At 26.4% G+C, this 12,284-nt stretch overlaps 2 protein-coding genes across 4 annotated transcripts in view; one reads left to right on the top strand and one right to left on the bottom strand.

Moving 5' to 3' along the window:
- Positions 1–12,284, top strand: part of LOC100160220 (carbohydrate sulfotransferase 11) — a 137,711-nt gene that overhangs the window by 3,978 nt on the left and 121,449 nt on the right. The gene's annotated exons all lie outside the window — the stretch shown is intronic.
- On the bottom strand, positions 3,894–10,185 carry LOC100570537. Of its 3 annotated transcripts, XM_029485707.1 has the most exons (6): positions 9,968–10,185; positions 9,764–9,866; positions 9,158–9,265; positions 8,938–9,064; positions 8,719–8,871; positions 3,894–4,324 (listed from the first exon to the last, which is right to left on the bottom strand). In XM_029485707.1, exons 3-6 carry the CDS (start codon positions 9,229–9,231, stop codon positions 3,902–3,904), a joined length of 777 nt encoding a protein of 258 aa, XP_029341567.1. In that variant the 5' UTR covers positions 9,232–9,265; positions 9,764–9,866; positions 9,968–10,185; the 3' UTR covers positions 3,894–3,901. The 3 variants fall into 3 exon arrangements, with proteins under 3 accessions (XP_029341567.1, XP_008187733.2, XP_029341570.1); XM_008189511.3 differs by lacking the exon at positions 9,968–10,185 and having other exon boundaries at positions 9,764–9,961; XM_029485710.1 differs by lacking the exons at positions 9,764–9,866; positions 9,968–10,185 and having other exon boundaries at positions 8,938–9,030; positions 9,097–9,265.

The following is a 12,284-nucleotide window of genomic DNA, read 5'->3' as shown; positions in this document are numbered from 1 at the left end:
ACAGTAGTGAGTAGGTTACAAGTGGGTCAATGTATAATGGATTGTATTAAATTTGAATTCAATGATATCATATCATTGTATACGAAAAACGATTCTGAGCGTAGACGGTGGTTTGTCAGTCTGAATATTAATATTTTATATTTTATATTGTTATTTTATTGTATAATAGCCTGTAAGTAGAATTATTATTATAAACTACAACAAAATAAATAAAATCGTTTTATTCTTTTTATTTTTATTCGTTTCAATGGTGATAAAAAAAGCGTTTTAAATTAAAATCTCATTTTTAGTGATTTTTTGTAATTTTTGTAGTTTTTCCCGTGGCATTAAATAACTTTTGAGAAAATTGAAAAAATATGCCCTTTCTTAAGTACAATCTTGATCCAATTTGCTAAAAGATATTAGGATACTGTTTATTGAAATCGAAAAACTTCTTCTGGTAGACATTTTGTATACAAGATAAAAAAATAAAAAATAAATAAATAGGTAAATAAACACCATTGTAAAACCACTAGATCCCTCACTCCGCTCAGAATCTAAAAATGGCTTATCTTAGGTCATTACAAACTTTTAATTTTAATCATAAATTCAGGGATGTGGATAAATTCTAAGTTGTTGTCTGGTGCAATACATTGCATTATTTCAGTAAATGCCCTAGAAAGTTGTAATCAACAAAACATACAGGTATTATGTGGTTTTATTTATTATTATTAATTATACTATAGTAGTACTCAATGTTTTGTTTTGCAGAAAATGAAATTATCAGTTTGAAATGACAGTGATAATTTGGGAAATAGTAAATTGGTTGCATGTTTAATGGCAATGTATTGGTGAATTACTTGATGTTTGGGTTTAAGAAAAAAACATTGTTTCTCTTTTTTATATTGAGCTACCGCTTAATAATATATAAAATCTTAATTTTAAATATTTTGATTCATTGATTATTATCTTTGGCTCTTTTTATCTTTCCCAAATTATTCAATTATTTTAGAAAATATATTTTTCTTAATATCTTATTAGACTTTCATAATATAGTCCTAATATTATGAAGTACCTACATACATTAGGTGGTACTATATTTCAAACAATTAATTCTTTTTTTTTTTTTGTTTTTATTTATATAATTTACAATCTGTTATAAAATAGAACAATGAGTAAAAGTGTTGAAAGAATAATGGCTTGAGTGAAACACAGATTAAAGAAACCTTTCAGTAAAGGCACTTTGACAGTTACAACAATTAATCCTAAATAAATTATTATAAAAAATTATCCAGAGAAAAGAATAGACAATTAAAATTATGTAATACTGTAATATTTTACTTCAATTATTTTTAATTCAATTCAATGTTACTTAATACATTTATCATGAGTATTTAAAGTAATATTTGTTGTTTAGTGTCAAAATGTGTGTATATGTGTGATGTTATGATATTAAAACTAATATTTACAATTAAACATTCAAAACAGGGTCTTAATTATTTTAGTTGTTTACTTGATGCTTTTATAGCTGTAATAAAATATTGATATGTTACAGGTTAATGGAATTGCTGTTAGATACCCAAAGAATCTAACACTTATTTTTATAATTATTGTTATATCTTAATAAGAATTATTACCACCTATATACAGGATGTAACAGGAAAACCTGACAAATGAAATAACTTTTGTTCTTCTCAATGCTTTTGAGTTTTGAATTTTTTTTTCCTTATATAATTTATTGACTTGCGTTTACATATATAATTACTTCTCAAATTAATGAGCTATTTTATAAAGAAATGAACCATTTGACTTAAATAAATGTTTTTAAATTAAGTTTTCTAAAGACTAGAACTACAAATTGTTAAGACCTAGTATATGCAAGGTTTTTACATTTTTTTTTTAATGGTTTTATTTATTTATTGTTCTAAATTAGTTCTATATAAAGACTATTGATTCAAGTTTGGTTTGGTTAATAAAACTGTAAATATAAAATTTCATTATAATTTTAAAAATTAAAATTATATTAGTTTTTATTAAAAATAATTTTAGGTACCTACCTAATACCTTAAATACCTAATGCCTATACAACATTCCCTTTAAATAACTCAACCAAAAGGTAAGTTTATTGTTCAATTGAAACTAAAATAAATTTATAAAAATCAACTAACAAGTCACAGAAAGTAATAAAAATAAAATGATGTTCGTTAATACTAATGTTCGCTTACTAATCCACCGCTTTGTGTCGCGGCACTCACGTCTCGATTTGCGACTTGAGTAAATAACTGTGTATGTAATTTTACTGTTGTGACAATATTGGATTTCTTTAAAAATAATCTAACATTATACATTTTGTAGAAAAAAATAAACTGGGTGAGCTTCTAAATCTCAATTATTTGTGTAGTGAAGGGATAATAATAGTTGGTGGATCTTTACTAAAAGAAAATCTATTAGGATAATAAATTGAACATCAAAAATATTAAAAATTGTATTTAATGATATTACTTCTATATAAATGTAGATTTTTTTTTTAAAGCTTGTCACAGACATTTATTTAGGTAACTTATTTAAATTGAATATATTGCAGTCATACTGCAATACTGCAGTATATACAATTAATAATTTTTAGTAATTACCTAACTAGTTTTGAACTATTGATCATTAAAATAAGATTGATTAAATTACATCTATGGCTCAAATTTCCCATATATAAACACAAAACTTCTTTCAGCAAATGTTGGATTCATTGCAGAAATATAAACCCAATTTTGATGTAATGAAAATGTCTTCTCACTTCAGGTGATACTTAGGCAGCTAGGCAATAATAAATAACATTAGTACTTCTTTTATGTACTAATGATTTTTGCGATTTTTACATTGATAATGGCTCGACATAGAGTCAGACTTTAAACGTTAAACTTACATGTTATGATTTTTAATGATTGCCTTAAACTAATATATTGTTTTATGTTGATTACTGATTCAGAACCATTCTTTTGCATTGACTAAAACATATTTTAAACTGCGCTCTTATTGTTTTAACTAATATCTGTTTGACAAATATGCTCATAATATAGTTTATTAAACAATTGACATTAAATATACAACTGTACTTTTTGATTTAATTATTACTTTATTACATTAGTACTTAAGTAATTCAAAGCCCTGTGCCTTAACAACAGTTCCAGTTATTATTCATTTTTATATTTTGGAATAGTTACGATTTACTTTATTCGTTAAAAACTATTATGGGTAAAGTATGTTTACTTAAAAATATTTATACTTAACGAAGCATGAAGTTGTATACTTAAATAAGTTTTATTACATTTCGAGCACTTTTCACTGTAGGCGGATTGTCCGTTCGGGAATCGACTTTCACCCGAGATGACTGATAGCTAGACACTCAAACTCAGAATCCGAATTTCCGATTTGACACACATACGAGAACCGGACATACACGCCTGGGGCGTCGTCTGCGATCCTGGGATTGCCTACCTGGCTGGTTGTGTCGTACGATCGACTTGAATCGCATGACTTACGACTAGACACTCTTCCAAGTTCAAAAATTACCGCTTAACCAGTGCTGCCAACACGACATAACACAATACCCGACGGTACCGCGTTCCCGCCGCAGGCCGGATCAAAAAACCCAGCATCGCCGATGCGGTCTTTTCGCCCGAGGCGAAACGACAAAGATGCACCGCTGCCCACACAGTCTTTCCGCCGCAGGCGGGATGACAAACGCCCGAATGTAGTTATAACTTATAAGATAAAATAATAAATAAATAACAAACTAATTTATTAATACACAATTTTATTTTTGAAAAAGATAGAAAAAATATTAACTATAAAAATAGAAAAACTGAAAAAAAAAATAGAAAAAACTAGAAAAAATATTAACTATAATATATCAATTATATATATGTTATATATTATCTAATTGTTCATATAAATCACTAAGTCCTCTTTGTATACTTTTTTCACAAGTTTTATAATTATTTAATATTTTTTGTTTTTCTTCTATTAATTTTTCTTTAGTTGTTTTTGAGTTAGCTTTCGCTATTTTAATGTTAATATTTTTCAGATTTTTTCTGAAATTGAATTTCACCGTTCTCATCCCTTCATCATTTTCCTTGTGTTGTGCCAAGATAGCGTTGATTTTTTCCAATATTAATGATGAACAATTTTTGTGATATTTTAATCCTTCTGCAAAAAATTTTCTAGCTGATTCTACATCATTTCGATCATCAAATTCATATGTTGCTGCAGTTATGTGCACTTCAGGATCACTATGATATCTCGACATAAGTGTATCCAACATGTTGCTACATTTAGTAATAAACAATGTCTGAAATTAAGAATTTTTAATGGTTAAATTAATATCATAATTTTGTCAACTTCTAATCAACAAATTAATTTTAATTTGGTAATAAAATGAAAATATACTATGTATGCATATTTCAACTATTATTTTAAAATTAATACATTCAAAACCTTTCCAGTAAAATAATTAGTTATAGAATGAGGGAATGTATTGTCAACATTAAATGCTAGTTATTATTATTTAGAAAAAAAAATTATTGAAACAGAAATTATATTAAAAGAATTTTATAATATGTATATGATATTATTGTTATTCTGTTATATATTATATTTTAATGATTCATTTTTGTAAACAGAAATAAAAAATAAGGCTTTTAAACTTTTGAAAATTTTAATATTATTTTGGATTGCGTGTATGAGAGACAGCGATCAAAATATAAGCCATTGAATTGTGTTTTGGTCGTCAGCTAGTAAAATGAAGCATTAGTTCAAGAGTAAAAATAAGATAAACCTGAACTCATAAGCTAACTCACATACAATTATATAAAATACATATAAAAATTAAAAAGTTACACTTAGTATTGAATTTTACTTAACAATTAGTTCAGGATTACCAAATTTTTCGATAACAGAATTAATATTTTTGTCTATTTTTAGTATCTTTTTGTTATCTTTTTACAGTTGTTTTTCATTTTTCATTTTCTTTTTGCTCAATAACATTTTCTATCCCTGAATAGTTTAGATAAAAATAAAAATTAATTTCCTATATTGAATATATTGTTTAAAAATTATAAAATATATTTTATAAACGAAATACAACCTTTTATATTATAATATAATTAATAATGATTATTTACTTTCATAACAATTTAACAATTTTTAACAATATATAAGTTTATAAATATAGAATATTTAATATATTCAATATGAGTTTCCAACAAAATTTGGAAAGAAAGAAGGGCTATATGATAATAATTATTTAACTCAATCAAATAGGACGTTATTTTATAAAACAAGAATGTACGGCAAAGAAAATAATTGTAGGTTATTTGTTTGTATTTATTTAAAAAAGTGGAAGTGCTAATACCATAATAATTAAAGATGAAAATAACCTATCCAATTTGATTCAATAGTATTTTATTTTACTTTATTTTATAATAAAAATTTTTGTTACATGTCAATGTCACAAATATTTTGAACCCATTTCTTAACTATAAGACTAGATATTATGATTCATTTACAGATTTTGTACATATTTATAATTTGTCTGTGGACTATTTTCTAAATGTTTTATGTTGTAATATCTAAAGTACTAATGAAAACTTAGATGAAACTTTCTAGAAAATTATGTAAATAGTGTAAATTTAGATACTATTAAACTAACAGAAACATGGCATGACACAAAAAGCTGTAATATTTCTTTGATAGATTTCGATATCTATTTTTCAAACTTCAAGAGAAATCAAAGTTATGGTACAGCAATTTTATTCAAAAAACATATTGAATTTATCGAGTCAAATATTGTTAAATTAAATATAAAATTTGTTTATTAAGTTTATATCTCTATTCTGTGTATATGTTTAACACCGTAAAAATGGTGTTTTGTACAATTCAAAATGTCACCAAAATCAATTGTGTACTAATTTTGACAAATAGTGTAGATAATATAATTGTTATTCATTGTAACGTTTAAAAAAAAAAAAATTGAAAACATGACTAAGATAGATCCAAAACCAATCTTGTATAAAATATTTTTTTTTTAATGTTTATTCATTTTTATGATTTATCAGAATTATTTTAGAATAATTTATAATATCAATTAATATTAATAATATTCACTTTATATTCGCAATTATCCACTTTAACTAGTTATTAATTTAAAATGTAAACACTTTAACGATTCATTATCTGTAGTTCTATAATATAACTAGTTATTTTATGCATTTTCAAGATAAAGTATTTATATAATTTGAATGTAAGCACTTTATCTAATTATCTAGAATGTTACGTTAAATTATAAAATAACTGATTTAATACTTTAACGGTAACATATATAATCATTTATATGGTCACCTTCTAATGAAATTCAAAAATTTTTTACCGCAGTAAATAATATTTTATGTAATTTTATGAACCTTAATGTTTTCACTATAATCATAGGGGATATGAATATAAACATAATTGGAGATAATTCAATTGATAATGATTATTTTGACGCATTATCAATGTGGGACTATAAGCCTATAAATCGTTAATTAATGTATATACCAGAACAACGAAAACTGCTAAGCACCCATGTATCAAACACATTTTCAAAATTTAATAAATAAATTTCAGGCCAGTGTTATACAAGTTATTATAACTGGCCATTGCTCAAATGTTCTTTCTATACCTTTAAGAAATAAGATACTTTCAAAAAAACAGTATAAAATTGAAACAGTTTATTATAAAGAGGTAGAAAAAATCTTGAAATCTGAATCATGGAAAGAATTATTCAATCATTTTAATGTTAATGAATGTTGTCACTTATTTTTTAATGTATTATCTAATTGCTATATCATCAGCGACCTACATGAAAACTATTTTGTTACACTTTCAACATTTCTTCTAACATTACAGTTTATTGCTACCTACATTTTAAATGCTTTTCATGTTAGTATGAATTTTAATTTAAGTTCAATATTTGGATTTTTTTTAACTTTGTTAAATTTACTCATTTATAAAAAACTTTTTTCAAATGTTTTGAATATGAACATTTAAAACGAACACTTAAGGCTAATTCAATTTTTGAAATTTTTTTAGTGCAAACTGTAATCAATTTTACTAGTTTTTTTTACTACTACAGCATCTACACCCCACTGATGATAGTACCTAGTGGTAACAAAAAAGAAATTGTATATAAAGGAAAAAACAAAATGAGAATTGAAACTCATTATATCATTATTGATGTTTTAGAACTTGAAACTAGGAACTAAAATTGCTGCAAGTAATTATATTTCCATTAATTTATTTTTTATTACTCAATTAAGTTGTTTACCAGTTACAGACAGTAATGCTTAAAAGAACATAAAGAATTTTATTTCTATAAAAATTATTTTGATTCATCAAGTAGTTGATAGTTCAAGTAGTTCACATTTTCGAATTTAAGTAAACTGTAAATGATCATTTGATGAAAGTGATGCATTAAATTTATTAAAAATAATTTCAAGATAAAGATATATCCAAATATTATAATTGCATTTATATTGTATTTGTCCAATTACCAATTTTATTGTTCAGCCATAAGAATATTTTCTAAGTTGAAAAGAATAAAAAATAAATAAAGAACAAGCTAGACCCAGACTAGATATACAGGTACGATGCCATGAAATTAAATGAAAAAAAATCCCAATCGTTAAATTTTCAGCATTTTTAATAATAAACTCTAAATAAACGCAATCAATATGTAACTCCAACTGACTAATTAGTTGTCAAAATAAATGACTCATAATATTAGAATTTAGAAAGCGCTGCAATGACTAATAGAATCACATATTTTATTTTCATAATTTTTACTTAAAGATAAAAGATTAAATTTAACATGCAATACGTGCAACCGTGTAGAATGTTTATTACAGTTTTTAACATAGAATTAATTTTATTTCTAATATTTTAATATTTAATTTAGGTGATATTATTGTATAATTTATAAAATAATTCTTATAACTCTTGCCCGTGGCATTATTGCTTTCATTTTTATATTGGAAATCTTTTTAACGGAATTTTGGTCTTAATCTGAGCCTGATGATGATACAACATACAAATATATATTAGGTATGGTAACAGTTAATAATAGTTAGGGCTCAAATTTAAATGCCCTTTAAAATACTGAAAAATTTCCTTTCAAAAAATACATTATTATTTATTTACATAATATTACTAGAAATAGGTTTAAAATTACCTAAAAAAATAATTTCCAAAAAGTGCACTTTAACATCAAATAATATAATATAATAAATGTCATGTTCTTGCCATAAATTAATTCAACATAGGTACCGTACTACTAAGTAAAATAATTTAGTATACAATAAAATATACTAGGGACCCACCCCTAAATTAGGTCTGGCAGTTTCCAGAATTGAACTATGTTCTTGGCACCACTGCTCTGCATAACCTTACAACTAAAATTATTATATATTGCAAGCTTTAGAGACATTCATTAGTCTTTATACACAACATAGAACAATTTAAAAACCACATCCCATCTTGTACATAAAAATGTAAAACAATTCTGCCAAGTCCCAAGAACAATCACTTAACATTTATTGAATCAACAGTAAGCTAATGGTCCCTTAAACATGATTAGAAGGCCATGTTGATCCATAAAAATAATTAATTTTTCATGCAGCCCGGCAATAATGTTGTAATTTGTTCACTTACATTATTTGAGCAAAACTCAATATATTCTGATAATGAAGTCTTTTCAACGGGAAACAGTAAAAACATACTGTTATACATATCATTGATACGATTTGATAAGATTGTAAGTATTTCAGTATTAATATACTCGGTGTCGTTTTCTTTCATTTCTTGCTATTAAAGAAAAATAATAATACAAATTATAATTGAAATAATATAGGTAAGTTGACATAGTCTTACATCAATTTTAAGTTGACACGTATCCAGCATATTTAGTTCAACTTTTATTTGTTTCATCAATTCCTCTTTGGTGGCTAACCCAAGTGTAATTTTCTGGTTAAGCGATTTACGATCATCATTTAATTTTCTTAAATGTAAAAATAAAATTAAAAAAATTACCTATATATTTTATGATGGTAATGATTAAAATAAAAAACTGGTTTAAGAAATTTATGCTTTCATTAGTTCGTCCCATTTCAATATTCTATAAGTTTTCATGAAATGTATTTCGGATTCCACTTCGTCTGCCAACATGATGAGAAACTATTTTTCGAGATTTCTTTGTAAACTAGACAAAAAAAAGACACCTCAATGATTTGGGTAGTATATTCAATGGAATTAAACAAATTAATAAGTTCAAAAAATTGTAATAACTAGATAGGTAACAATTTCAGCATGAGTTCAAACATGACTGCCTATATCAGATGTTAAAAACACCATCGTGCCAAAATATAGAGCTCTATTCTAACTGATAGGTATTTGCTTGTGGTACTTGAATAAATTAGAAAGTATGGAATACATCATATAATCACATAAATATATAATTATAATAATATATACTAAATTCTTATCGATTCAAACGTTTTTGTAATTCCATCACAAAACAGTACCATCGACTAGGAAACTAACAACAATTTTGTGGATCTAGACACCATTCTTGTCCTTTGGGGAATTATCAGACATCTAAATCTTAATTTTTCAATTGGAAAAATCATTAGAATAAGACATGCATGATGTGTTTGAAAAAAAAAAATTCAAATTGTATTATCGTAAACAGCGTACTTACCCTAGCAGCTGTAATTAGATAACTTCCGAGTTCTGAGTGATTGCCGTTTGGACGTTACGTCTTTGGTCCTAAAAGTGTCGACACGTCGTCCTGACACTATGAACTAATTTAGGATTATTATTTACAATTATTATTATTGTTGTTGATATTTGTTATTATATTATATTGTTAAATCGTGATTGATAAGGTTTTAATGTTCCATACTTCCATATTATCCTAGTGATAAGCTCTCGTGTCGTATAGGTACTTGACAAGTACTACTTGTATCCGAACATTCCGAACGCGTGCCCAGCGACTAGAGAACATAAATAATAATATTTAGGCCCTCTACGACTCTACGTATACCCATCGGACATTCGGACACATTCTGTATGACTATGATAAAATAATAATATTATGTTAATTCGTATTTCGTGGTCAAGTAGAACAGTCGGCGGTTATCGTACGATAAAAATCGATAGCGATCGACGATGATTATTATTGTTATACTACGGACTGGATTCCGGTAGTGTGGTTATACAGTGTGGACTTTACACGTTTTGAAGTTTTGTCACTGAATAAATTAAGCATTGATACAAAATTTAAGTATACAATCTGATCTATACTGTACTTCTGTTTTGAAATTTTTGAATGTGTGGTGAGCATAGACATACATGGTGATGAGTGGTGACCACGGCCCACAGATCTCTATATTTCATATTTTAACTCTGTGCCCAGTTCAGACCTATCGTCACTCTATCACACACGGTTATTTTCTATATTATTATTTATTTATAATAATAATTAATATTATGTTCCTTGCAGACTGCTGGAGCCGAAGCACTGACTCGACGCCGCTCTGTCCGCGGACATTAGTAGGTAATAATTACTTAATTCAAAATATCACGACGAAGCAAAGATTTTTTCATCATAAGGAGGTTATGGCCTCCAAAAATTTGTTAATAGTGGTAGTTAGTACGATCCGACACTGATCCAGAGCAAAGATCCGGGGGGGGGGACAATTCTTAAACAACACGAATACAATAAATTACAATATACATTTTATTCTTAATTTAAAATTTTTTCCTAATATTAGTTTAACTTAAATGTAATAAATCAATTGCCCAATGATTAAATATTTATATTTTGCTATATTAAATAACAAAATCCAAACGTCTTTTCATATTGTCGCTTTTTCCAAAACGGTCAATTATTAAGTCAATGTTTATGTAAATTTCCCTATAAAAAATTAGAGATATAATATGGATAGGGGGGTACTCTCCCTCCTCCACCAATATCCGTCCCTGCAGTGTGCGATCGTAAGGACACTGGACAATGAGCATACGGTATCGGGTAAAGAACTATAAAAGTTACGGCGACGCCACATCATCGTTGGCCAGCTGTTATAGGCATATAAGTACCTACCTATAAACTAATAATGGTCAGTGCATAGAGAGAGAAATCACCAGACGGGATTGTTGTGAGAGAGAAGAGAAGTTTTGGCCGTTACAGTGTGCCAAAACATAATATAGCCCAAAACATGTTTTCTCTCCCTCATATGTTCATATTATGTCATGTTTTCTCTCTCAGTTATGTCGTCTGGACTAATCATGGACAGAGCGGAGTGGGAAGCAATGTGCATATGGTTTATAGGTCTATAAACAACAGTCAACCGTTACGGCCGGCACGACCTCTCACAAATTAGTAATTACTAATTACTAATAAATTAATCACCAGTCGGTGGCAGTCAGTATAGTCACTGCAATCTACAGTTATAAAAAAATATTTATAATTAAATTTGAAATGGGAGTTTTAAATAAATGTATGAAATACAAATATAACAATATCATTACTACCTCCAATGTAAATAAACAAATTGATAAGCTAGTGGGTCTTTTTAGTCAGCCCCGTAAATGCATAAATAAAACACATTTTGAAAAAAATCTCAAAGGTCACTAAATTGCATTTGTTCTAAAATTTCATATTTTTATCTATTAGCTTAAATTTATTTATTTATTTATCTCTTAAATAGTTAAATCTCTAGGAATGTTAAATTAGCAAACTATAGTTTTCATTAAAAAAAACTAGATACCTAGGTATAAACTATAAGTAAAACAAAAATAAACACAATGATTTCTTTATAGGTAGCTAAGCATTTAACGATGTTCGATAAATTACTTTTAAAAAGTAATGCAATTACGTTACTTGTTACTTCGAATATTTTTATTTAAGTTACAATTGCGCTACCTAAAATTATTTTTATCTCATTATATTATGTTTTCATTAATAAGGTTACTTTTTTTATCATTTTAAACAGTTATAATTTTTTTTGAACCATATTCAATTCATATGATTCAGTTATTATGTATAAATTTTACAATCATAGACCTAGTGATAATATACCTATTACCTATGTACAAATGCGTGCAACCAGTACCTAAGTCATTTATCATAATTCATTTTAATTCATTTCAATTTTTAAACTGAACTCTTTTCTTTTTGCTAATAAAGTGATAACTTTTATTTCCCGGATGTTATCGGA

Source organism: Acyrthosiphon pisum, chromosome X, assembly GCF_005508785.2.
Source record: "Acyrthosiphon pisum isolate AL4f chromosome X, pea_aphid_22Mar2018_4r6ur, whole genome shotgun sequence".
In the NCBI taxonomy this organism is placed as follows: Eukaryota; Metazoa; Arthropoda; class Insecta; order Hemiptera; family Aphididae; genus Acyrthosiphon; species Acyrthosiphon pisum.
This window is presented reverse-complemented; position numbering and strand designations above follow the sequence as displayed.